Below are 26,429 nucleotides of genomic sequence, written 5' to 3'. Positions count from 1 at the left end.
GGGGGAGGGAAAGGGGGCGGGGATATAGCTTCTCTTTGCTAGTTGGAAGCCCCTAGAATGGTCACAAAAGAGGACACAGTGCCTCAAGGCCTCCTTGTAGTAAGCCAGCAATCTGGAATTCTACCTCCGCTCTTTTCGTTGAGCTGCATAGCCCTGTCACTCCCTCGGCTCCTGTTGTGTCCCATCTCTACATCCCTGCTGTCCCTCCTCTTCTCGACAGAACAGAGGGGGGCCCCTGTGGGCACTGACCAGGGACAGAACATGTGCCAATTGGTCCATCTCACATCTCGCCAGACTTCTCACCTTGGGATGGCACTTAATGTCTCTTTGCTGTGGGATTTTTTCATCTTAATTTCACCTGGGAGCTGCAGTAAAGATTAAATCGTGAATCCACTCAGGAAGTTTATGTTGCATAGTAAGGGCTCAATAAAACCAGGGGTCCCAGTATAAATGGGTGGTGATTCGTCATGAGTTACAAAGAGCAGGTATGGAGCAGGAAGTGGGGGGAACATGATTCAGGGTCAGCACCTTCTTTTTAGTGTTTCCTGTGTGTCTGATGTCTGTGACATTGGGGTTCAACGGCAAACAAAAAGACAGAGGGCCAAATCAATTACGCAGGACATGCGCCTCCGAAGTGGTCTCTGCACAGGGAGCCTGTGGGAGGTACCAGATCCCACCAGAATATAGTTAATGTCACAAACCAGCTGAGACATTCAGGGAGCTGCGAAACTCTCGAATGGCCTGGTGGGCCTTAGCTTCCTGTTTGCAACACCCCAATAGCAAGCACCCTGACTGCTTTACAATGATCAGAGAAACAGTGGGTATGGATGGCTATGCCAGTAGACACTCGAAGGTCCTGCATCATCAGCCTTGTGACCCAAGGCTGGGAGTCAGGACCCTTGGGTGGAGCCCCTTCTGCCCAACTCCCTGTATGATATGAACTGACACACACCCCATCCTACCTGCCTGGGATGCTGTCCCCTCTCTTCCTTTGCATTAAGAATGTACAAAATGAGACCAGGGATCCTTAAACTGGGCTCCAGGGTTCCTGTGGAAATCCCTGCAGCACGGGGCCTTCCCCCACCCCAGCCTCCCTCATATCAGCCACGACTTTACTATTTTTATCTGTTCCACGTTCAAAACTCCAAGTAGGAGTCCTTTGGAGAAAGATAGCAACAATAACAACAACAAAAGAATTCTACAGCTAAAAGTAGTTTGAAACCTCCGCACCAGATGAATTCTTGGGACCCTATCTCCCAGCACCTAGCCGGGAAGGTTTGGCGCTCTTTCCGCCTAAGTTTTATGTAACGAACACATACTCAGCACTCATTTCTTGCCAGGACTATGCTTAACACCCGGCAGCCGGGAATATACTTAATCCCCTGAAATACCTCCCGGCTTCACGAAGGCCTCATCATTGCAGACCTGACTTCTTGAGTCAAGCAGGGTCCAGGGGAGGCATTTACCCTCCAGCCAGGTCTCCTGGTGCCCAGGCATATGACCTCACCCCAGGGCACTGCCTGATCTAAGAAGCAGCAGAGCAGAGCAGGTGTGTGCAGCAGCTGGGTGTGGCCACAGGAAGTTCCTCTGTCTTGGGCCCTCAGAGTAAAAGAGTGGATCAGCTCAACATGGACGCTTTCCTCAGAGGCATGCACCCTGCGGGAGGAAGTGCTTATTGTCTTAGCAATGTCCACGGCAGAAAACGTCACTGCCTCCTGTAATTCATCCCCAGCCACCACACTGCCATCGACACTCTGCGCCAGATGGCTGCAGGTCTGATTTCAGCCAAAGCCCAGGGGCCTGCAGAAGGCCCAGACGTGGGACAAGGGGTCTGGCCTCACCTCCAGCCCTCTCATTAAAGGGAACAGTGGGGGCTACCCACAGTCTGTGCAATCCAATTCTCCTGCCATTAGCAAACACAGAGTGAACACACTCACGACCTTATGGCTTGTGTCACCATGTTGACCTGGCCCTGTACACCCATTTCAGAAGCTTTTTATTCAGATTATATGTCTTGGTGGGAACATCCGCTAGTCTTCTGATTCCAGGAGAGAAGCAACTTCTGTATAGTGTTCCAAGTGACCCTAATGCCTGGAAACTGCATCCCTGGAGCCAGTAGCCCAGAGCACAGAGAAGGCAGAGGGTGCATCTGCTAAACACATGGGAAGGTGGGCTCCAAGGATCCTGCTCCGAGACCTCTGAACACAGAACCAAGCTTTGTTTTCTACTGTTCATTGCCTTGACTGCATTTCAGGGTGCTCTTGGTAATAAAATGGGTTGCTTGTTTTAGAATACTGCTAAGCAAAGTAGAACAAAGGAGACAAGAGGAAGACTCGCCCAAAACTCAGATAGTTCGCCGTGTCACATACCTTCTGTTTCATGCCGATAGTCCTAAAATCCAGAGGGTAGAGGGCCACTCCCAGAGGCCAGCCTGTCCTTGAGAACATCCCTGACACCCTTCTCTTTTCTCGGCCAGGTGCTGTTCGCCCTGAACCAGACTCTGCTGCAGCATGAGAGTGTGCGGGCTGGGAGCCTGCAGGCACCCTACACCACGGAGGACCTCATCAAACACTACAACTGCGGGGACCTCAATGCAGTCATTTTCAACCATGACACATCCCAGGTGAGGCCCTCCTCTCTGCCTGCCCTGATGGCCACTGTGTCACCAGCTGGAAACACCTAGAGCTAGGCCCACACGATCCCACCTGGCATTTATCAGACGCCTACTGTATAGTGGGCAGAGACCAGCTTCTCTCCAGCTATGATGAATAGGAACTACTGTCATCTCCTTTATAGAGGGGAAATTACGGCTCAGAGAAGACAACACTTATTGCTCAAGGCTGTGCAGCTTATTGCTGTTAAAACATCAAGAACAGCAACTTGAAACAGAAGGCTCACAGAAGGGAAAACCTAGTTAGTATGAGTTTGGCCTCGAGTCTGTCTCAGGACCTTCTGCTTTAATACAAATCCTAGAGCCAAAATTACAGGAAGACTAACAAGACCCTGTGTAGGGCCCTAAAGAGTTGAGTTTGGCTTGACCTTGCCCAGACTTTACCATGCCTCCTCATTGATCTCCAGAAAATTCCAAGACACTCTATCCAGCACTCAAGGATCCTCTAAGACCTCTCTGTGGTCTTGTCACCGCCCATCCCCCCACGTCAGGCCTGTGTGGGATCTACAGCTTGTCCTGTAGTACTTCTGAGCCTTTGTCCAGGCTCATTCTCCCCTGGATTCCTCCAACTTGATCATGATTCAATGTTGCCTGCTCTGAGACACCTCCCCAGCCTCCCGGATGGAATCAGGTATCTCCCCAGACACCACACAGTTTCCCCCAGGGGTTCCTTTGCCATGGTATTTGGATATTCATCCACTCAGAAAACTTGGATTAGGCAAAGGAGGCCATGTCCGTGTTCTGGTTCCTTTCTGCTGTTCCCAGTTTCCCAGGGTAAAAGCCGGTCTCTGCAGTAGTCTGTGTACTCCTGCTGTTCTGCCCCTGCTCCTGACCCTATCCCTTATATACACCCCAGCAGCACAGTCTGCCCTGTCATCTCAAGAACACGCCTACATGGTTCTGCCTTTATAGGTGCTTCTCCCACGCCATCATAACGTACTCCCTCTCCGTCTTCAAGCATCACCGGCACCATAAGACCAGCCCCATCACCCTGTCTGAAATGTAGCCTGAGCCCCACTTCCCCTCAAAAGAAAATGCACCAACTGTCATTACCTTTTCTATACCCCGTTTTCCTCCCACGGTCACACACTTAACCCTTTCACTAGTGAGTACTTACTGTCAAGTCCTTCCCACTGGAACACGAGCCCCATGAGGGCAGGATTTGGGTCTGTCATTAACTCATTTGTCCCCTCTGGTGAGAGAAGTCCCCAGCCTGAAGTGGGACTCTATAAATATTTGTCAAACAAATGAAATAGTTTGTAAATATGGTAACACGGCACCCAAAGGGATGTGGTGGGGAGCCAAGGAGGCCAACTCTCATGGGACTTACCCCCTCACAAGGAGCCTGGGAGACCTAGGAAATCATTGTCTCATATAGGGACCCTTGCATTGGGGACAGAAGAGGTGCAGATACAGACCTTGGCAGGACTCTCTCATTTAGATGTGGCTGCAGCTGGGGCTGGGGCAATTAGGAAAGATTCCTATAAAGTAAAAGGTCACAGAAGAACCTACATTAGCCATAGACAAAGAAGGAATGTTCCAGCATTGAGCACAGTGTGCAAGTGAACCAGAGACCCAGAGGAGGAGGATTGGGGAGAGTTCTGGTTGGAGGCAGGCCAGGCTGGGGCCACAATGTTCTGTCTGTGCTTGCCACCCAACCCCCAGACACAGGCTCCCTGAGGGCAGGGATGAGCTGCTCATCCCTTGGTCCCCACTGCTCTGGAGAGACCCCTTGGCGCCTGGCACAGTGTGCGTGCCAGTGAGTGACTGTCACGCATAACACTGTAGGTACATCATGTACTTAGGGAAGCTTAGAGAAGAAGGAGCCCAGCCCTTACTGTGGGAGACTCCAGGTCTGAGGACTCTAGTCTCCTGGTGGAGGAGGAAGGGGAGGAGCCTGACACCATGAACTTATGGGACTCTCACCAGAGTCCCACTTCTGGTGAGCCTTGCTCTAAATCTGTTAATGGCCTCGTTTGGTGGGTGAAGGGTGATTCCACAGCAAAAAGGTCTTGATTGTAAGTTGGATAACTGGCTGTGACGTGGCTGGCCTGAGGAAGAAGGGGTGGACAAGACAAGGCCTGTGGCTAACTCTAAGCCAGGTGAAAGAGGCATGGGGTGAGCCTGGGGGATGGTCAGTTCAGATTTCCTTTGAATCTCTGCTGATCTCTGATGGCTGCAGCCATGTCCCCCAGCAGAGCAAGTGGTCTGCCCAGAGTTGAATCATAGTCCAGGCTGCACATGGGGTACACAGGAAACCTGTCCTAAGGAGGAGAAAATCCAGGGTCACAAGGCTGAACCCTGCCATTGCACATCTCACTGTGTGGGGCCACATCTGCAGTCAGAGGCCTCTCAGCCTCAAGGTCTGGGGATCTAGAGATTTAGGGCTCATCCCCCTGAGCAGTCAGGGAGGCTCCAGGGTAATCATAAAGTAGGAACTAAGCTTGTTAGTAGAGCTTCCTAGGTGAGAATGACAGCCAAGAGGAGGAACTGGTAGATGTCTCCAGAGGGCGTGGTTTGCATAGAAAAGAACAAGCATAGGGTGGGAATGCAGCTAAGGAGTAAGACCCCACCCCCAACCCCATCCCCAGGAGTGTAAGTCAGGGAGCATTGCAGTCAAAAGATGCCTCTGGCTGCAGTGGGGAGGGTGATCAAGCAGCCTTTGGAGGCCTGGGTGGAACTAATGCAGTACCTGAGGCCCATAGCTCCTTACTCGCTAACAGAATACCTCCAAGCTCCACCACCCCCCCAAACAATGACTGTGCCCCGTCTCTCTCTGCAGCTCCAGGTTACTGATGTTGTTAGTGTTCATAATGGGAGGACCACACAGAAGTCCTACCTGGCAAGCCTGGGGTCCCAAGCTCCCTGAGGGGCACTGTAGCCACATATATGTTTTATCCAAGTGCAGAGACTTTGACAGTAGAATATTACTCAGAGTCAAAATAATTTATAGCAGTACCACCATCTCCTCCAACCGCAAACCTAGGCTGTCCTAGGCCAACCATGCTCCATAGTTAACCACCGGGGACCTTCTTGGAACACTTCTTCTCACCCTCTCCTACTGTATATCCCATAGTATTCCTACAAGCATCGCTGACTCCTCTACTGGGCTGGTACTCTCATGAGAGACAGAGGACCTAGCTCGAAGGTGCTGGGGTGGCCCTAGCCTGACACAGGGCAGGATCTAGGGAGTTTCTCAAAGGTTGCCTACTGGGTAGGTGGGTGTACAGGGAAGTGGGTAGTTGAGGACTATCAGCAGGCCTGGACACTTAGCCATCCCTAGCCACAGACCAGGGAAGCCTATTGAACCCCTCCCCCATAACCTCACAGCAGTCCTGCCTGGCCCATCTCCTTGTCACCCCATCACACACCAGTCTCTCTAGAGCTCTAGGGACATTCCATGATCTCTTCAAAATGTTATCATATGCCCTGTACTTAAACTTGTCATGGGAGATTTAAGGCCCCAGACAAGTCTAATGACATCATTAATTTGCTTCTCCCCCAGCCCTGGCTCAAACCCAGGCCCCATCCTTGGCATGGGGCCAAGGCCCATCAGCATGAGACACCCAGAGAGTGTTAGTCAGTGGCTAGGAAGTCCAGGGGAAGCTGAGTGTCCAGCCCTGCTTCTTCATGCTTTGGAAATTTTGCTCTCTTTCTTGTCCTTGTAAATAGCTTCAGCCCCCTGGGGAATCTTTTTTGGGTGTGTTTTGTGGGCGGGAAGCATAGCAGGAAGGAAGGAAGAGCACATGCCCACAGGTCCCATTATCATGGGAGAAGGAGGGGGACCCAGACCTCTGTCTTCACGTCTCTCTGGTGGTTCTGATGACCATCTGTCATCTCTGGAGGTCTCCCTTCTCTAGTAGCCTGTGACATCACATGGGAAGGGGACAGTGCAAGGTGAGGTGTATAACCCCGTACTTCCACAGTGCCTTACTGTGCTAGCATCTTCCAAAGCTGCTCTCATTGAATCCATGCAATAAGCCATGCATGTTCCCCTGTTACCAATGAGGAATGTGAGACTCAGAGAGACCATAGCCTAGTGGAGCGCCGAGCAAGGAAAGAGGGATGGCACCCAAGCTGCCCTGGCTGTGTGACTGCAGGACCTGTGCTCTTCGCCACTCTTCCTCAGCTGTCGCTCAACCCGCTCATCCAGCCGCTTGCTCACTGACTAAACAAACACTTATGTGTAATAAAGCATGGCCTCCTATCCTCTCCCATATCCCGTAAATGGGGAGAGGCCTTTGAGAGGCATGTTTCCAGAAACAGCCCTTCTAGTCATGGCCTGACTTCAAATTCTCTAGCGTCTCCTGTAACTGCATCAAGTCAAGGGTGACCTATCCCATCGGGGCTGCCAGTCATCCCTTCCAGTGTGGAGGAGCGTAAGCATACAGTTCCTTCGTTTGTCTACCTGCCAAACTAGCAGTCTCTGGGTGCCAGCTCTGGACCGGCCTAGGCATGAGCAGGGCTGCTGCATGCATTGTACACATTGTGCACAGCTCACGTTGAGACAATCACATCACTTCCATCTTCATCCCAGAGCAGTGAGTCTGGCCTCCCTGACAACGGAGCCGTACGGTGCAAGTGCATTTACCACCCATTTCACCCACGGGTCCTTGGCCAGCATACCAGAGGCAGATTCAGTCTCTGTTAACACCCCATCTTCCCCAGAAAGAATGTTGACAACTCAACAGTGGCTGAAAAAAAAGGGGAGCATGTCACTGGGCTAATAATTGGCTCTTCTGAAGGACTAAGATCTCTAGGAAGTTGGTATCTTCAGGCACAATCCCCCTCATCTTTCAGTCAGGACTGGTATTTTGTGCTTTATGCTTGGATAGATGACAATGAGAAATGGGAGATGTTCTATGAGCAGGAGCTTGGAGGATGTTATGATATGGGTGGATCAAGAGAAAAGACAGTGTGTGTTGATTCATTGTCTTAGTTCCCGCAGCAGCCCCCGTGCACATGCTGGAGGAGATGGTACTAGAGTGCCTAGACCTCTGTCCAAGCCAAACAATAAGAACACAGCAATCCAGAAGGGGTAGTGCAATCTTATATTCAAGATGTGGGCATCTTCCTATATCTTGTATCAGGAAGATGTGCCGATAGGCATCTTCTGATGGAGGCGGGTCTTCTATCAATCTGTTGATTTCATTGGTTAATTAATAAAGAAAACTGCTTGGCCTAATAGGTTAGAAAATAGGTGGGCGGAGTAGACAGAACAGGAAGAAGGAAGTGAGGTAGATGGCTCAGACAATTGCCCTGCCTCTACAACGAGATGCGATGAAGCCAGCCAGCAGGTCACATGTGCTGAATCTTTCCCGGTAAGACACCATTCGTGGTGTTACATAGATTATTTGATATGGGTTAGTCAAGATGTGAGTAAGAGGCTGAAACTAATGGCCAGGCAGTGTTTAAAAGAATACAATTTGTGTGTTGTTATTTCGGTGTGAAGCTAGCCCTCCGGGAGCCGGGCGGCGGGAAGCCAGCCCACAGCTCATCACTACAATCTTCCTTGAGTAGGCCCTGGGGACTTGGAATGACATAACTTCATCCTTGAACTCAGGGATCTCTCTGCCTAGTTCGAAAGCACATCAGCAGAGCTGTATCTCAGACTGGATGTGGAGAAGAATGAGGGTAAATGATCCAGGGAGTAAGGATGAACAATCCCTAGGCAGCTTATCCCACAAGCATTAGCCTGGAAGGGGCTGTGATTCTGGAATAGTTATCAGGAAAAGACAAAGATCTGGAAGGGTGATGGCAGATAGCAGCTCAGACTTGGGAAAAGCCGCAAGTGCTGCCCTGCTGATCTCTGTAGAGCAGAGAGTGGGGTGCAACCACAGCAGCGCCCATCATCTCGATTGGTTCTTCCCATCGCATTAGTCCTTCCTATGAATGAGAGCCAGGGCTCAGCAAAGTGGAGTAGCATCAGAACTGAATCCAAAGCTCAACTCTCTCTAACCCCTAAGCCCTCTGGCCTTCTTGCCACACCTGTCATCTACCCTCTCTTGCTGAACTGGGTTCCTTGTCCAGGTCATGCTGGGCTGAGAACTGAGGAAAGAACATAAGGAACTCAGCATGGCCGCAGCTTCCTGGGCCCCAACCTCTAAAGAAATATCAGGCAGGCCTGTGTGGCATCTTACCATCAGGGCGTACAGCTGGGCTGTGATTGCCCTAGCTATGGCTGCGCACATCTCTGGATTGTTCTGTCTCGGCCCTGCTTCACATGGAAAACTGGAACAATGCTCGTCTTTGAGGGTCTGAGGGCTGATGAAAGGGAGATTGCCAGTCCTACCTGGACCTTGTGTTTATCTGAATGTGCCCTGCTCCATCAAGACCTGAAGGTGGCTTCTGTCTTACCGTTGCAGCTTCCCAATTTCATCAACACCACCCTTCCACCTCATGAGCAGGTGACAGCCCAGGAGATTGACAGCTACTTCCGCCAGGAGCTCATCTACAAGAGGAATGAGCGCATGGGGAGGAGAGTCATGGCGCTGCTGCAGGAGAACCAGGACAAGATCTGCTTCTTCGCCTTCGGAGCAGGTTTGGCCCCGATCTTCTCTCATTGAGGGAAAAGCTGAGGCCCAGAAGAGGTCAGGCTGGGTACCTAGGAGCACTAGGACCCTAGTACTTCCCCAGCTTCTGACCAACTATTCTCTTATAGTATCGTCCTTAGCAAGGGAAACAACCCCTACCCCATTCATGGTAACTCTACAGCCCCTTTGAGTGCCAGGTGGACTCATGAAAGCTCAAAACAATCCTCCCATCCAGCCTGAACCCACCCCACCTAGAGCCAGGGCTAATCAGAAGTGTCCTGTGGCCTCAGGGGTGAGGGAGATGGACTTTGACAGCCCACAGTTCTGACTCCAACTCCAACCAGGCCATGTGTCATGTTCACCCTGTCTGGTACTTTCCCAAGGGTCCAATTTTCTCTTCTGTTAATGGAAAGGATAGCAATAACCATTTGATGAATTAAAAGTGTCTATGTTGTTGGGCAGTTATAAGGATGTGTGACATTTAAATAACCTGCCATATGACAGGAATCCAGAATGGCAGGTATAGTCATCACCATCACTATCGTCACCATTATAATGAACGTAAGCATCGCCATGGCAACACAGGGCATGCACTAAAAGTTTCTGGGGATCTTTCTTCTCCTGCAAAAGGACCTAAATATGTCTGCATTCCGTATTCCTTCTCTGCTCCCCCTCCCCTTTTCTGCCTTTCTCTGTGGTTGTCTCTACGATGGCTGCATTGGGGCCAGGATAGTGAATTTGAGTTCTTTGTTAGTCAGCTTTTGCTCAGTGATTTACAATAACGTAATTTATTTCTTGCCACTTGAATGTTGGGAACCCACCTGTGTTTTATAAAAATTAAGAGGTATCTAACAGCTGAGTGTGATGATGTACATTCATAATCCAAGCATTCTAGAGACAGAGACAAGCAGGTCTCTGAGGCCAGCCAGGTCTACCTAGACAGTTCAAGGCCAGCCTGAGCTATGTAGTTAGACCCTGCCTCAAACAGACAAGATGGAAGCTTATAGATATGTCCATAATTCTGCTGCTCTGGCCTCTCTTTCTGTGGCCTTTACTATCTAGGTCAAGAAGTCAATCCAATCCACAAGGGCCCCTCTGGATATCCTGACTTTGAATGGGATCTTTACTATATGTCTCTGTGTCTCCCCTACCCCCATTCAGCTCCAAGTATGTCGAGGGCACGTGCCAGGGGCATATTTATACAGGCTGTTCTTCCCTCTCCTGAACCCCTATTGCAGCAGTGAGGCTGGTGGGAGGAGCTCAGTCATAGATGCAGGCCCTTTGAAGACAGCTCATGAAGGCCACAGAAGCTGCACAGAAAGAGCTCTGGACTCACACTGGCTCTGCTATGGCCCACTGTGGCCTCCAGCAAGTCTTCTCCTCTCTTACTACCTCAGTTTACTCTCTTAGACAGGAGGGTCTGGCTTCAGCTTGAGCTGTCTCGGATTGCAGGCTGTCTAGGATTCTGGCACGAGTGTAGGAGACAGATGGGGTCTCACAGGAGATCTAGAAGGACCTCCTGGAAGAGCCTACGGGAACAAAACCTGGACTAATGCATGGAAATGGGAGGACCAGTTTTCCTCTTGCAGGATATATGCAGGGGGCCTGTTGTGAGCCAGGGAGCTGTGAGGATCTGTGCAAGGAAGTGACCCCAACACCTCTCCTCTCACTACACAGTTGCCTCTGGGCAGTAATTCTGTACCAGACCTTAGCTGACTGGAAAAGGGAAGCCACTAGAGTCACCTAGCTCCCTAGTTCCTCAGACTTGCAAGACTCTCCAGAGAGCGCAGTCACTGAGGGAGGCCAGTGACAGAGCAGGATGCCCCTCCAGAATGGGTCCAGGATGCAAGTCCAAGCTTACCCAGAGCCTAATGGTCTTACAGCACTAGCTCTCTCCTGAAGCCGAGAAAGCCGAGAGCCTAAAGAAGCAGAACACAGACCTTCTTCTGATGTCTCAAGCACACGGGGCACAATGATCCACTCGAGCACCTTTTCAAACTAAAGCATCCTGCAACAAATTGGTGGAGATAGACACATAAAGGGATCTCAGAGTCCTTACTCAGCAACACTAAAAACTGGCAACTGAGTTTAGCACCACATTCATCCACATTGCTTTTATATAGGAAATAGCTTGGCATCATAAAAAAATGAGGGAAGAGGTGCTGCCAAGTTCAAGGCAACTTTTGTGGCCCTTTTAAAGCCTCATTACCTAAGTAAGGTGTCTGGGACTGCTGGCTGGTATAGGAAGAGGTAAGAATGGAGGAATGGAGCAAGAGGAGAGAGTTGGTCTCCAGGCAGAGGAGGGTACCTTCTCACCTCAAGTGTGAATGAGCAGGTAGCTGATGGCTTCTAACCAGGTCTGCTCTCTCTGCTGGAAGGTGAAGTTAAGAAGGAAGATAAAGGGCTCTTGGTTCGAAGAGGGGAAATCATTTGACATGAATACAAGAGAAACTGATCACAAACTTGACCAGGAAGGAAGTTAGAGTAGACTTAACGGGAGCCATTGGTGGCTGACTGCCAGTAGATGCCCAGAGTGTGGTGCTGTAAAGAGCACATCAGAGCCCAGTAAAGCAGAGCCCTGACGGATCCATTATGTCTGCTGAGGACCAGGATTCCAGCAGGTGCCTGCCAGGTACTTGCTCACTCTCTGGCAATGAAGGCCCATAACCCCGTGGAGTTGTAAGTGGTTTCTCTAGCAACACCCAACAGCTAGGATTTAAAGATGGACATTTTACCCAGCTGCCTCTTGATTTTACCTGCACAGCCCCTGCTCTGTGACCACCCTGTGCATGTGAATGGTACCAAGACAGGACCCACAGTTTCAAAATCGCTAGCACCTGACAGATTCTTCACAAAGACCTGGTGAACCAAATCATACAGAGCTAAGTATATTCCATTCAGTCCCGGGGCCTATCATGAGTGAGAGGGGCTTACTAGGCACTAGGAGGAAATGGTGATTTTATCCTTCATTCTAGGGAAATAGATTTTCTCAGAATGTCTATCTGTTCAGCTATCCAAGGATCTTGCAGCATCTTCTTTTCAGTAATGTGTGATTCAGGAACCAGAGGAGCTGAGTTGGAAGCATGGGTCATCAGTAGGTTGGAGGTGGGGGGCGGGACAGATAACTTCTAGGGCTTCTTCATTTCCAACTCCAACAGTCAGAAGTTATCAGTGTCTGTGGCCCTAGCACACTCTAGTCTGAATAAAATTCGAACTTCGGAAACCCCACAATCCTTGAACCCCAGCATTCTATTGGTCTGATTGCCTGGTCTCGATATCCTGGCTCTCTGGGCTCATAGAATTTCAGCATTCCAGCACGGTTTTTGTTTCACTTGCTCTTGGAGCCCTGGGAGTGGCACGGAGCCTTGCAGGACCTGTACATGCCTTCCAGGGCCACCACCTGCCACACAAGAGGCAAAGTCAGACAGAAAGATGGCAGGCAGAGTCGGAGACACAAATCTGTTACTCTGAGTGTTGGGACATTCAGGACACTCAGCCTTCAGGTTGAGGAAGAACATTCAAAATAAACACTTATGGGCCTGAGGCAGAAACACACTAGTGGTAAAGATTTAAACTTGATAGAAAGGAAAGATATAAGCCCATCATACTGAGCCAAGAGCACACTTTAGCTAAAGACATTTAGCATTGACAGAGATATAACTCAAAGATGAAGCCTTTGCCTAGCATTAATGCAGCACCACCAAAAATGAATGAATGAATGAATGAATGAAGCAACTACTTTCTGTAGAAGGCACACTGGTCTGTTTGACAATCCACTTGTACAGCCCCCATACTCAGGGCTTCCTGTAAGGACAAGATTTTCCTTCAGTTCCATTTGGCATACCAGTAAGTAGACATGCATACAGGAAGCAAGAGAGCCTCGGGGCTCTAGTGATGTGATGGTAATGACGTGGCTAAGCTCCCCCAAAACATCACCCAGCTGCCTGAGCTCTCTGACTTAAGCTCCCGCGGTGTCCTGGAACTTCGTCCTCACACTCTGCTCACACAGCACACTGTCATCTCTTAGTCCAAGTTACACCCCCAGAACTCAGAAGATGCTCGTCCTCAACTGTTGAATGAATAAATGGATGGATTAATGAATGAATGAGATGACTCTGAGGCATGTAATAAGTACCATCCACTCCTATGTTACCCCAAGCAAAATTTGATCTAGCATCGAAGTCTTCTGTCCCCACAGTAGGAATTAGGGGCTCTGGCAACAATGTACCCACCTTTCGGATGGAGAGACTACAGTAACAAATAAAAGGCCTGAGAATGCACTAGAAAAAGAGCCCTAGGTTCTATTGAGCAAACCCCACAGGCTGAGGCAAGAGACAGAAGCAGGGTTTCAGGAGGTACGGGGAGAAGGCAGCGAATGGTAAGAAAGAGAAAAAGTAAATGTGAGATTAGTAAGTAAGGCTCGAGAGTTAAGTCCAGGCAATGAGGGTGGGAAAGGGAAACAGCTTGGTGCCATGGAAACAGCTTGCCTTCTGAGATATTCCTATAGTCTTCTTGGAGTCCTTCTCACTCCATCTGCACAGCAAGGGACCCACAAGAGGCGAGGTGTTAGGTTCCTTCCAGACCCTGCATCCCACATCCCATACTTGTTGGCAGAGGCTGACTCGGAGAAGGTTTCCAGGAGAAGGTGGGAGCCAGCTGAAATGTCCCCATGCAAGCCCAGAGGCCTTCCAGCTTTTCACATCAACCCCCTAGTCCTCAAGAAGAGATCCATCCTTCCCTGCACTTGCACTTGCTTCTCTGCTCACTCCCTTCGGAAGAGATGCCCTGAGAGCTTTCAGATGGCCCAAGCACAGCCATAGAATAGAGGCTGCACTCCCAATAGTTTCTTCCCCTCCCCCGTGGCATCTATGTTCGTCCTGCTCCCTGAGGGCAAGCGTGAGGATAAACCTTCCAGAAGTGCTTCAGGATTTCCAGCACTGCTGAAAGAACGCTGTCACCACACGGCTCGTGCATCTAGAAACTAGCATGTCTGCAACAGCTCCCATCCTCGGCCAGAACCATTCCAGTTCAACCGAGAACATCCAGACAGGCAAAGGAACACCCCGTTCTGGTTTGTGCCGGGCTGGTTTTCCCTTGGACAGGGCAAGTCAATAGAAACTGTGTGGCGTGTCCCCCAGCTGGTCTCCACAACTGTGCTGTTGGGGGAAGATCTGAGAATCCCAGCTATGGGCTTGGGACTCTTGCTGGGCGGTGCCAGGAGAGCAATAGGAGAAAGTGACAGACTAGAGGGTGGCCTTTGAAAGTAGGCTGTGGGAGAACCCTGGTTTCTCCTGAGGAGTAGCTCTGGCCTAGTCAGTGTCTTCACTTCTCCCAGCCTCAGAATCCCCTCTGTAACTGGCCTGGAGTCAGTGAGCAACACCCGAATAGCTTACATGGTCTGTCAATGTAACTTTGTACAGCCATTGCTACCCCAGGACCTCTGACTCTTTGGAGCCCACTGTCCTCTCAGGACAGGGCTCCTGTCCAGAAGGGAGGCAGGCCACCTCAGATAAGGGCTAGAGAACCTCTGTGGCACTGCACAGAAATCTCAAGAACCAAGACGGGTGCTAAGTAAGGACGTGAGGCTCTGGATGGGGTGAGCCTCTGTCCCTGAATGCATCTCTAGCCAAAAGAGAGTCTTAGTCTCTGGGATATTGAACCTCAGGAAAAAGCCTGGTGTTATAAAGAGCAACTGTCCTGGCCGTAACTTGGACCTGATACCTACAGTCATTGCCTCTGTCTGTGGTCATATGAAAGAGGGCTGTCTCTGACTCGTCTTGGGCTCCCACGGCCTAGCAAGCATCTAATACTCCTTAGATGTCTATAACAGTTTTTAGATAAAGTACTGCAGTCACCGTATCCTCAGGACCAGGCTAGCCAAAGCCTCTGGGGCTCCTACCTCACCCTAAATTACCCTGAGTCATCCTGGAAATGACAGGTGTCAGCAGAGACATGGCTTCCTGTTCTCTGAGCAAAATGTTCATTTTGAAAGCATCTGATCCAGATGACCTAAGAAGATTCTAACTCAGGGTTTTGGAACCAAGTGGATGGCTTGATGAGGGAAGAGATGCTTACTTTCTAAGAGGAAATTCACACCCAGTGAAAAACTGAGAAGGGTGCCCACTCAACAGCTGTCAGATAGTGGCAGAGGCCCCAGGGCATAGGCTGCTCTGAATAGGAGTCTTTCCAGGGCCCAGAAGCTGGGCTTTGTCTGGGCATCTGACTCCACAAGTACTTTGTTATGGACACTCTGAGCCGTAGCCTCTGCCTAGTTATAGACCCGGCTCTGCCTTTTGTACCTGTGTGGCGTGGGCAAGTTGGGAAGCTGAGAACAAGAATCCAAGCATTTGGCACTCTCCCCCTGCCAGAGATGGAGCAGGCAGGATTGCCACTTCTGGTGCTTGATCTTTGCCATATTGATGGCCGAGCAGAGTCAGGCTTCCGTCCATCACTATTTCATTTTTGAGGTCTGGCATCCCGGGCGCTGCCACACAGCAGCACAGAGCAAAATCCACTAAAGGATACCAGGGCTGGGGTGCCACTCAGGCATCACCAAGTCGTGAGGATGCTGATGTTTCTTCTCGCCACACCTCAGGAAGTAGAGTGCTCCCTCCATGTCAGTCAGACAGTTCTGGGGAGACTTTTCTGGTCCCATCTAAATTCTGCCGTCTTCTCATCCTGCCGCTGTCAGAATCCCAACTGCTTGTCCCTCCTGCCACAATCGTCACAGTACCCACCTCCTCTTTCTCTTTCTATTCAACCGCAGATCCACTGTTGACACCAGCACGCGCCTGCCCCACATCTCTCCTCTCTGCCTATACTCCCTGGCACCATGCCGTCACAGCTACCTTCTCCATCGTCCCTCCATCTTCATCCCCTGACCCCCGTTCCCCTTCATCACTGTCCTGTGTGTGCCTATCCCCCTCTCCACTGGCAGAGACTGCAGTGTGTCTCGGATGCTGGCATGAGGCAGCGTCAAGTCAGTCCCCAGTGAACTGAGAAGGCTTGGCCTTGTGCTGGGTGACTGCAGAGCGGGAGAGGAGGCCCAGGTCAGTCAGTTCCCCTCCACACAGTCCCAGATAGACTAGAAGCCCTGGTGCCCCTCATTATCCATCCCTCCTGTCACACTTCCTAGGGAAAACAAACACGGCTCTGGCTTGATATCCGGCCGGAGGCCCTGGCAGTGAGATTCGCATTTGAAAGTTTCCCTTGCATTAATTTCAGACGGAACATAAATACGGACTTGAGATGCCTCTTCCAGGAGGAGAAAACTAGAAACCCGCGTGCTCACTGGAGAGAAAACATGTGTGCTGGCCGAAGGCACCCGCGTTACTCTGGAGCCCATGCGGGGGGAACATCTGGTTCTCTCCTCCTCCGCCACCCAGCCCCCACTGCAGTCTTGAAATTGCCCTGTTAATTGGCGCATTGTTCATGCTGAGCACTTGACACACTTTCCCCTCCAATCTGCTGAACCTTGGAAGGTACACACATGTCTGACCACTTCCTGCCCCCAACCATGATCTTGGCATCTCTGCAGCTGCCAAGTACTCCAGAGTGGGCGTGACGGAGCGTGCTGTGAACTGGGACGGTTCTGGGGAGAAGCCCAGAAAGCCTTGCCTCTGACCTTGGGCAAGTCCTGTTCCCTCACTGAGCCTCAGTTTCCTTATCTATAAAGTGGGAGCACCGTCAAGGGCCACTTCCTGGATGAAATGGAATAGTGTGGTCAGGAGGTTTGCTTGTTCGGGTCACCACGTGGTGGAGGGAGGCCCGGTGCTACAACCCTGCATGGGGAAGCTGATCTACAGAGAGGGAAAGGAAGCTTCCCAAGGCTGCAGGGTTGCAGGAGTTGGTTGGTGAGTGGAGCTTTGTGCCCAAGCTTTGCCCTGCCCTATTTTGGGGAGGTCAGGTGGGGCTGGCGGACTGTGTTCTCTGCTCCCCAAGCCCTGTGCACTGGCACGGCCCGTCATGCACCCAGAAAAAAAAGAAACTTTTCTCAGCTCTGAAACATCTCATTGCCCCCTTTCCTGTTTGTATATATATGTCTGTGAGTGGCCCCTGGTTTATCTCAGGGAGACAAGGCCAGCCCCGCCCCCACAGCGTTGAAGCTCCGCACTCGCTGAACCTGGATGGTCCTGCTGTCCCTCTAATACCACCCATCCTGGCGCCACCGCTTCCCTGTGCTCTTTGCTTCCAACTCTGACCCTCTCTCCTCTCCTTGTTTCATCCTCTCTTGTTCCACTGCAGGTATAGCTCCATCTGTTCTCCCCCACTTCTGCCCTGCTATCTCCCCCACCCCACCCCGCTTCCCTCTTCTCTATCTGAAGCTGTGTCTCTTACAGCTGGTCTCCGGCCCTTTCCTTTGTCTTCTTTGGCTTCCCAAGTCCTGCAGTTCTCTCCTGCCTCACCCCTACCTCGACCCCATGATAGTCCCTCTGCTTTTCTTCCTACTTCCTTCTTGTCTCCTTGGCTCCCTGTGCCCCACCTCTCTTTCCTCTTCTGTTGTCCTCTCCGGACTCAGCAGAGTGAAATGGAACGTGTCTTCCTGCAGAGAGCTGGCCAGAGAACAGCTGGAAGCTAGTGCTGGAGGGAGCTGCTGAGTGGTGGCCAGGAGCCCCAGGGAGGCTGGGCAAGCCAAGCAGGCTGAGCCCCAACATTGTGGGGCCCCTTTGGAAACCTTCCACCACCTTGCCTGCAGGTTCCAGCATGGGGGTGGTGACTTGTCCAGAATTTCCAACTTTGGAGACAAGCCTAAGCCCTGTCTGCCAACCCCTGGGGACAGCATATACTGGACCTTGACTCCGCCCTGTATAAGGGCCAAGCTCCTAGGATTGGTGGGATCTTGGGGAAAATCACCAAGGGCCAGGGCTGGGCTACAGTGGGGGAAACTCAGGTCTCCTGGGGACAGGATGAGATCATGGAAACGATGTGGAATAACGGGCTCTGTCACTCATTCATTCAACAAACATTCACAGAGCCATGGTGGTGCGCCAGATTTGGGCTTAACTCTGGGGACAAAGATGAATCAGGCATGGTCCCACCCTCATAAAAACTTATATCCCGCCCCCACCCCCATCAGGTGGCTCTTGAGAACATGTTCCAACAGTCAGCTCTGGGCTGTGCGCAGGACAGGTTAACCACAGTGGGAAGGGACTGAAGAACAGGTTTCTGAAGTTCCGCTGCAAGTAGTGGTGGCTAGGCAGTCGGGTATGTTTGAGAGGTGACATCCATGTGGTCTCTGTTGTCCGTGGGAGGATGCGGGCTTGATTAATAATGTCTAGTAGAGGCATGGAGAGAGGGCAAGTGGGGTGGGTGGGTTCCGTGGAAGGGTTGGGTGGAGATGTCCATGGACCACTGGGCACCACTATGTCTCAAGTAGAGGGCAGTTCCAGAGTCAGCAATACCCTGGGTCATCAGACCCACCAGAGGTGAGGCTTGCTGGTAGCTGAGGTATGAACAGGACAAAGAGGAATGAGGCCAAGGGCAGCTGTCCAAGGCCCATACGTAGACTGGGCAGAAGAAAGCCCACCAAGAGCATCACCAGAAGAGAAAGACCATGATGAAAAATGCACAGGCCAGCAGGGGGCTTAGAAGCTGTGAAGTTGCAACTGTGGGTCTCATGAGACCAAACACCAGAAAGGGTGAATGTCAAGAATACTGGTTGGGCATGTAGGACTCACATCACTGAGTTCTGGGTCCCTCCTGGGGATGTACAAAAATTCGGGGAGAAGTACCATTCTTCCAGCCCCAGAGGAAGGATGAGAGGGAAGAGTGTGGCTCAGAGGAGGAGAGGGTAGAAATTTAAACTTGTCCTGTCGCTGCTTGCTTTCTCCTAGTATCCCTGGCCTGAGGAAAGCAATTCAGTTCACAAAGCCTTAAAGCTAAGGAAGTGTCAGGGCTCTTCTGGCTTACACGGGAAACATCCCGTGGTCAGGGTTCAGCAGCATCTCTTGAGGTCCGCACCACAGATGTCACATGGGGCAATGCAGAGCCCGAGCACTCTGAACACTCACAGCACAGCCTCGGGACACTCAGTGGATGTTACCTGCTTCTCTTGGGCATCACAACACTTGGAATTTTCTCTAGTGGCTCTTGAGGCCTTCTAGGCAGATGTGGGGATCATAATTGAACCACCAGAGCTTGTCTTTAAACCCAGTTCTTTGTGGAAACAGAGAAGGACTTATCTCATTGTCCAGAGCAGAGGCTATGAACTCCTGCCAGGGAGTTCTTCCTGGGCACTGAGGGTTGCCGCCACTGCTCTCTTCCAGCAGGACGAAGGAGAGCCAAGTGAGAGAGGATGGCTCCAGCCTAGCCAGGGGCAGTTTGAGCTCCCTTACGATGGCATGCTGGCCAAGAGCTTTTACTCCTCCTGCATGTCTGTGTCTTCAAGCTGCTCCCAGAGCAGGTCAAAAAGGCACAGGGCTACTTGACATTTGGGGGACAAGGACACTGGTGACAGGAAAGACACTAGCTAGGATCACAGGCTGTATGAGTTGCCTGTGTTACTATGATAAAAAAAAAAAAAACACTCTGACTAAAAGTGGCTTGGGGGAGGGGAGGGTTTATTTCAGCTTACATTTCTAGGTCACAGTTCATCTCCCAGGAAGGATGGGGCAGGAACCTGAGGCAGGAACCTGAAGACAGGAACTGAAGTAGAGACCGAGGGGGAATGCTCCTCACTGGCTTGCTCAGTTTGCTTTCTTACACAGCCCACAACCACATGCCCTGGGCTGGTACCACCCAACCACTCACAGTGGGCTGAGCCCTCCTACATCACTCATTAATCAAAAAGAAAAGGAAAAGAAAGAGCCCCGCAGACATGCGCAGGGGCCAATTCAATGGAAGCGACTTCTCATTTGAGGTTCCCTCTTCCCAGGTGACTCTGGTCTGTGTCAAGTTACCAGAAGCTAACCCAAACACAGGATGAGTGAGAGACCCAGGGCTTGTCCTCAGCATGCAAGGGAGGTCAAAGCCAGATTCTGGGGGGCCTGTTCACATCTGTGCTTCTGTATGAAGACCCTGCTGACTTCATTCCTCTCCCAGTCTTTGCAAATGCTGCCCTCCACCTGAAGTCCCTTCTTCTGTCTCCACCCTACTCCCTTCCTCACCTAGCAGCACTGCCTCCTGCAGGAAGTCTTCTCTAACACCACACGAATGTGGACACATCACACATCTGCACAACTTCCTGTGATGTCTCCTGCATTGTAGGTCGTACCCAGATCCCCAAAGCCAGATTCTGAGACAGAGAGGACCCAGAGCAGGACTCAGACTGTCGGTAACCATCCAGCATGGGATATGCCACGGTCAGTGCTCACTAAACCAGTGACGTAAGTGTACGGGAAGAGAGAGGAGTCAAGGAGAAAAAGAAGGATGAAAGGAAGGGGAAAGAGGAGGGAAGTAAAAAGCAAAAAAGAGGAAGGGAAAGAAGCAAGGAGGGAGGAATAAAGAGGAACTTTTATAAAAAAAGAATACATTAAAAAAATCTTTTCACGGGGTTTTAATGAAACAAAACTTTTCTTTATGGACCATGAACAACATGAGCTGTGTTCACCGTGGGCTCCAACCTCTCCCTCTGACACAGAGAAGACTGAGACACTGAGAGGTGCCCTATGTGCCCAAGGATTCAGAGGAAGTATAGCAGATCCTGGACTTGAACCCTTAGCAAGCTTCCCTGTATGGGGATCACCCCAGTGATCTCCAGGTGGACCCACAGCAGCTCTGACTGACCAGCCAGGGAGACAGGCCGGACTTGGGGAGGTGATGACGCTTGGGGAGCGTGGCCCATCTGCTCCAGCCACTGAACAGGCCCTACAAACCCTGTCTGTCTCAGGAGCATGTGTATTTCTGCAAGCCTGTCCACTTTGTTCTCGACCTCCCTGGGGCTGTCATCATGCTGACCCTCCTGCTTCTCACCTGTCACCACTTGTCACAGACAAGCAGAGTCAGAGGACGGTGATTAAACCCCCTGCTTCCCATGCCTGAGTTCTGAGCTAAATGTAAGCAGGGAGGCAATGATCCATGTGGGGCCATGAGGCAGACTCGCATGGGAAGATCCTAGAACACTTAGAAAGCATAGGCCAACCCAAACTGCTCATACAGCAAATGTAGGGAAACTGAGTCCAGGAGGCAGGGATCGAGGAGAGGACAGGGCCTACCCCAGGCAGTCCTATGTCCACAGTCACTTGGCCTCCCCTGGACTCTCCCTAACCAGAGCTAGAAAAGGTGTAGACATCTTACCTGTGCCCTGGTGAGGGAGGCTGCACTCCCTTCTGGGCCCTGGACCGAATTCTCTGTCTGTGTATTTAATGGTGTCTCATACAGAGCAGGAGAAACATAAATGCTTGCTGAGAGACTCACCAGTGGGCAGGAGGTGAGATGGACATCAGGCAGGCACACACACACACACACACACACACACACTTCTGAAGGCCATCTTACAAGAGTCATCCTGTGTGCACCTCCTCCAGGTCACTGTTAATGTCTGCTGGGGTCTTGGATTCAGGAGTGTTTTGTGGCTTCCTTGGTAGCTAGGCCATCATGGGTAGACGGTGAAGAAGTGAATCTAAATGCTTAGATCCACCAGCACATACTGAGCATGTATAAACCCTGGTCATGTGTAAGACTGTTGCAAGGTGGTTTCTGTCCCCTGCAGGGCTCTCGGAGCACTAAGGAAAGGAGACATGCGTTGCTGATGGAGTTTACAAAGAGGAGCCATAGACTGTGGAGTTGGCAAAGGGGTGGTTTTAGTGCTAGGCCTTTCATGACGGTTGTAGGCTACCTACCCCAGATGGACTGGCACTAGGAGCAGCTTAGTGTCATTAGGCACAGTGATGCAATAGGCCCCTGCACACCAGCCCCTGTTCTCTGTTCTCAGCCTCACAGACTGGGGAAGGTGATGTTAATCACTCCCACTTTACAGGTGAGGAAGCTGGGGCACATGCAGAGGTGCAGCCTATGAGCAGAACTTGGGTGTGAATACAGGCAGGGTCGACCAGGCTTACATCTCTCTGCTGGGACACATTACCTGGATTTAAAGGAACCCTGTTGCTAATGTATGGGCATTCCTTGTCCCAATACCCATCCAGGAGATCTTTGGGGAACCTCACTGATATAATTCCTTAGCCCTGACACAAACCAAAGGGATAGCCATTATCTGCTGAATGGCAACCTGGCATGTGGCTGAGACCATGCTGCATCTTCTGTTCCAGGTCACTTTCTGGGGAACAACACTGTCATCGACGTCCTAAGACAAGCAGGATTGGAGGTGGACCACACACCTGCTGGGCAAGCCATCCGCAGGTAAGCCATGTCTGTGTCCGATCCTAGCTTTCCCGCTAGGATACTCTCACGTTGCCCACAGAGCCACTCTCCTCCCTGTGTGGGTTCCTATTTTGTGCCACCCCACATACCATCACCCTGGAAGTTTCCCTGGGGCAGGACCCAGCTCTGCCTATCTCAGTATCTATAGCCACAGCATTAGGAGGCAACAACCAGGCTCTAGATCTCCTAAAACATGTCAGGTTCCTCAAACCCAGAGATTCATGCTCCAGCTCAGGAACCTTCTTACCAACCTACAAGGATAACCCCATTGTGATTTCAGCCCCTGTCCTTATGGTTACAAGACCCAAAGTCCTCAAAAGGCCTCCTTAGTCACAGACAAGTGGTTTTGGCTGCGCACTCTGTATGTTTCTGAGTCACTGTCATAGCCTGGCAAGGCAGGAATTATGGGAATTCCTGATTTAGTTAGGGCATCTGAGCCTATCATGAACTCACTCACAGAAGGACATATTTGTAGAACAGTCTGGCTCTGTGGCCTCCCTCGGGTCCTAACTACTTCTTGTACTTGCTCTAGGCACAGGGAGCTCAAGAATGACTGTGACCTTGACCTCCAGAGAGGAAGCTTTCTTGGGTCCCCAAGCATGGACTCCATACCATACCCACCTAGTTCCATGTGACTTCTATAGGAAGTTATAAACCTCAGTGTTGGGACTGCATCCCGGCCTCTCACTGCTTTCCTCAAGCTCAGTCAGAAGAAGTTTCGGAGGGAGCTAGGACAGGTGCATTGGAGGAAGAAGGGACGCAAGGTAGCCTCGGAGTCAAGGCATTCCTCTAGTTCCCTCCTGTTCTCTCGCTTCCCCCTTCTCCCCACACCCCCAAGGACCTCTCCCTTGAAGCTCATTGTGTGTGGCCAGGCAGGGCAGGGGAGGCAGGCAGGCTCCTATTCATCTTGGAGCGCAGGCCTTAGAGGAGGAGATCCCCTCCTCTACCCCCACGGGCTCTGCGCAGAGGATTCTCAGCCTTCATCTTTCTGTACAGGGGGATGAAGGAACTTGCAGGGCAGAGGGGGTGGGGAAGCTGAGGAGGCAACGACAATAAAAGCCATCCTTGGCCACAGGTGCTTCCTGTAGCTATCTTTTTGTCTGGCTGTTTTGAATTATCTCCTCAACAGCTGCAGCATCTCCAATTGCCTGGATCCTGGGAGTCTGGAGTTGCCATGGGGGCTGGGAGAGGATGAGCTGAGCCAATGGCCTTTTGCTCTTCAAAGAGAGAGAAACCCCTCACCCACTCAGTGTTGCAGCGTAAGGGTGGGATGGGAGGACAGGCTGCTTTCAGTCCTGGATACTACCTCCCTCGCACGCTGTTGGCTTGGACACAATTCCTAAGACCACTTTTAACCCTCCAGGGCCAGATGTCCCCAAGGAATTCCTTTGGGGCCACAGGAAGCAAAGAATAAAAGAGAGACTATCTGCAGGCTGAGAGGCATACCCTGCTTTAAGCACGAATTCCACAGACATGACTAAATGACCCTTGAGTGGCTGCATAGTCAGGTCCTTTTGTTCGCTGACCCACATCACAGAGGTTTAGCAGGTATCAGCCATTGCGCTGAATGGCGGTGCTCACTCACCGCCATGCGTGCCATCCTGATGGAGCGGGTAGCAATACTCTTCCATCCCCTATCCAAGCACTACCCATTCACGGTCTGGGCCATTAGTTATAAAGTGGGATGAGCACTGTATCAGCCTTCATTCAGCTTGAGCTCTAGGGACAGCCCTGCCCTGCCCCCATTCAAAAGATGATCCATCGACATCCAAGACAGCTGAATAGCATCAACTTTTCAATGGCCTGGGCCGCCTACCACTGCCAGGCACTGTTCTAAGCCCTTCACCTGTGAAGTGACAATATCCTCAAGAAGGTGCAGGTCATCCTACCCCCATTATACAGAATACTGAAATACAGCCAAGTTAGATAACTCACCCAGAGACCCTCCACCGGGGGGTACTGCTGAGTGAACCCTTGATCAAGATCAGGTAATAAGCATAGGCCTCCTTGTCTAGCCGGCCCTCCAGCCCTGTGCTCTCACACCTGTCACTGCCATCTGCTCATGCTCTCCTCCCCAGCAGTGTGGCCACCTGTGTGTTTTTCTCTGTCGCCCACTTTAGGGTATGAGCCGTAGCGGGGCATCTGTTTGGGTCCCTGCTGATACGTAATTTCTAGGGTACACTGGCTGCAGGGAGTGTGTGGCCTAGAGGATGAAAGAAAGAGTCAGCGCTCTGTCTCTCTATAAAGACAACGGTTGCCCTAGGTCCCTCTAGCCTGTCCCAGCAGTGGCGCTTCCCTTGCTTGAAGACATCCCCTGTGCACCACCATCACCCCCAACCCCACACACATGGCTCACTCACATATTCTGTTTCACTTTGCAGTCCTGCTACTGGGAGCCCGGCTCCCTCTCCCGAGGGCACCTCTTCTGCCAGTCCAGCCCCAGCAACCCCAGCTGCTGCAGTCCTGGAAGCAACCTCAGCAACCCCCACCACCCCTCCAGAGGAGGAGGATCCAGTCCTGTCCCCGCACCTCCTGCTCCCGGACAGCCTTAGCCAGCTGGAGGAGTTCGGACGGCAAAAGTGGCGCAAGAGACTAAACAAACAGCAGCGGCCGAGGCAGTTCAACGACCTCTGGGTCCGCATCGAGGACAGGTGAGCAGGGAGGGGACAGGCTGTCCAGGAGCTAGCTGTAGATCCCCAGTCTCCTTTAGGGCTAGTGCATTGCCCCAGACCCTGCAATGAACAAGCAGGGACAGAGGTGTCAGAGTAGAAGCTTTGAGGCGGGCTCTCTGCTGACCCTTGAGGATCTCCCTGGGCATCTTTTGGGGTGTATAGAACACGTACACATCTGACTTGGGAGGTTTATTCTCAACATAACAACAAGTAGAATTCTCTGCGGTTTAAAAGTGGCAGGGGGCCTGAGATCCTGACGCAAGAGGATACCAAGTTTGAGGCCAGACTGGACAATTAGTAAGAGGCTGTCTCAAAATAAAAAGTAGAAAGAAGTCTGGGGGGTATAGCATCAGGATAGAGTGCCTACCTAGTATGCACAAGGCCCTGGCCTCAATCCCCAGTACAGCCAGTAACTTATAGACAGTTAATTAGTTAACATTAAAATGAAGATGTGGAAGCATCCTCCGGTGGCAGCGATGGAAGTCCACCGTGCCTGGCCTGCCCCTGATTCCTTTGTCCCATGGATGGGGGTGAAAGTGGGAGCAAACATGGCAGGGTGAATAAATCAGAGGGTGACAAATTCCTGTGCTGGGAATATTTGAGCAGTATCGCTGTAGCGTGGAAACTCTGGAGGGGCCCCCGCCCTGTGAGAGAAAGGATCACCAGGCAATAGATAACTGTGGCTCCGGAGTGTTAACTGTGAGCCTTTCTGTAAACAGGTGGGTACAGAACACAGCCGCACTCTCCCCACCCTCCTTCCATGTGTTCCTCCTGTCACCAACACCTCCTTCCTCAGCCTGTGGCCAGAGCTCCTGTTGCTCCAAGATCCTGCCTAACACCCCACACTCAGGTCTTCTCCTCTCCAGAGCAGTCTCCCCAACTCAGCTGCAGACAGTGAATAGTGTCACTAAGGAATGTCTCAGGAATGGGCCAGAGCCCTCCCCCACTGTGGCAGCCCAGTCCTGCATCTGATGTTTAGACAGTGGAACATCAGAACCCGGACTCCCAGTCTGGATCTTAATGCCATCCAGAATTTTCCTCTGTACCCTGAACAGAATCACCTTGGGTACTTGTTAAATAAGCAAATCTTCAGCCCCACACAGACCTCATGCAGGAGAGTCAGAGGATGGAGACCTGAGGTGTGTGCCCCAGGAGGTTCTAAGCAGCTCTAGAGAGTTCTGGCCCAACTGAGCATTCATGAATATGAACCAAGGTGCGAAGCCAAAGGGCCTGTCC

General features: G+C 51.4%; 1 protein-coding gene across 1 annotated transcript in view; it reads left to right on the top strand.

Annotated features, from left to right (window-relative positions):
* The window catches only part of Trabd2b (TraB domain containing 2B), a 195,043-nt gene that overhangs the window by 162,555 nt on the left and 6,059 nt on the right, over positions 1-26,429 (top strand). Inside the window, exons 3-6 of the mRNA XM_038335300.1 lie at positions 2,477-2,623; positions 9,037-9,211; positions 22,410-22,500; positions 24,903-25,172. Coding sequence (XP_038191228.1) covers positions 2,477-2,623; positions 9,037-9,211; positions 22,410-22,500; positions 24,903-25,172 — 683 coding nt within the window. The remainder of the gene's footprint in view (positions 1-2,476; positions 2,624-9,036; positions 9,212-22,409; positions 22,501-24,902; positions 25,173-26,429) is intronic.

Source organism: Arvicola amphibius, chromosome 6 (genome assembly GCF_903992535.2).
Source record: "Arvicola amphibius chromosome 6, mArvAmp1.2, whole genome shotgun sequence".
Lineage (NCBI taxonomy): Eukaryota > Metazoa > Chordata > Mammalia > Rodentia > Cricetidae > Arvicola > Arvicola amphibius.
This window is presented reverse-complemented; position numbering and strand designations above follow the sequence as displayed.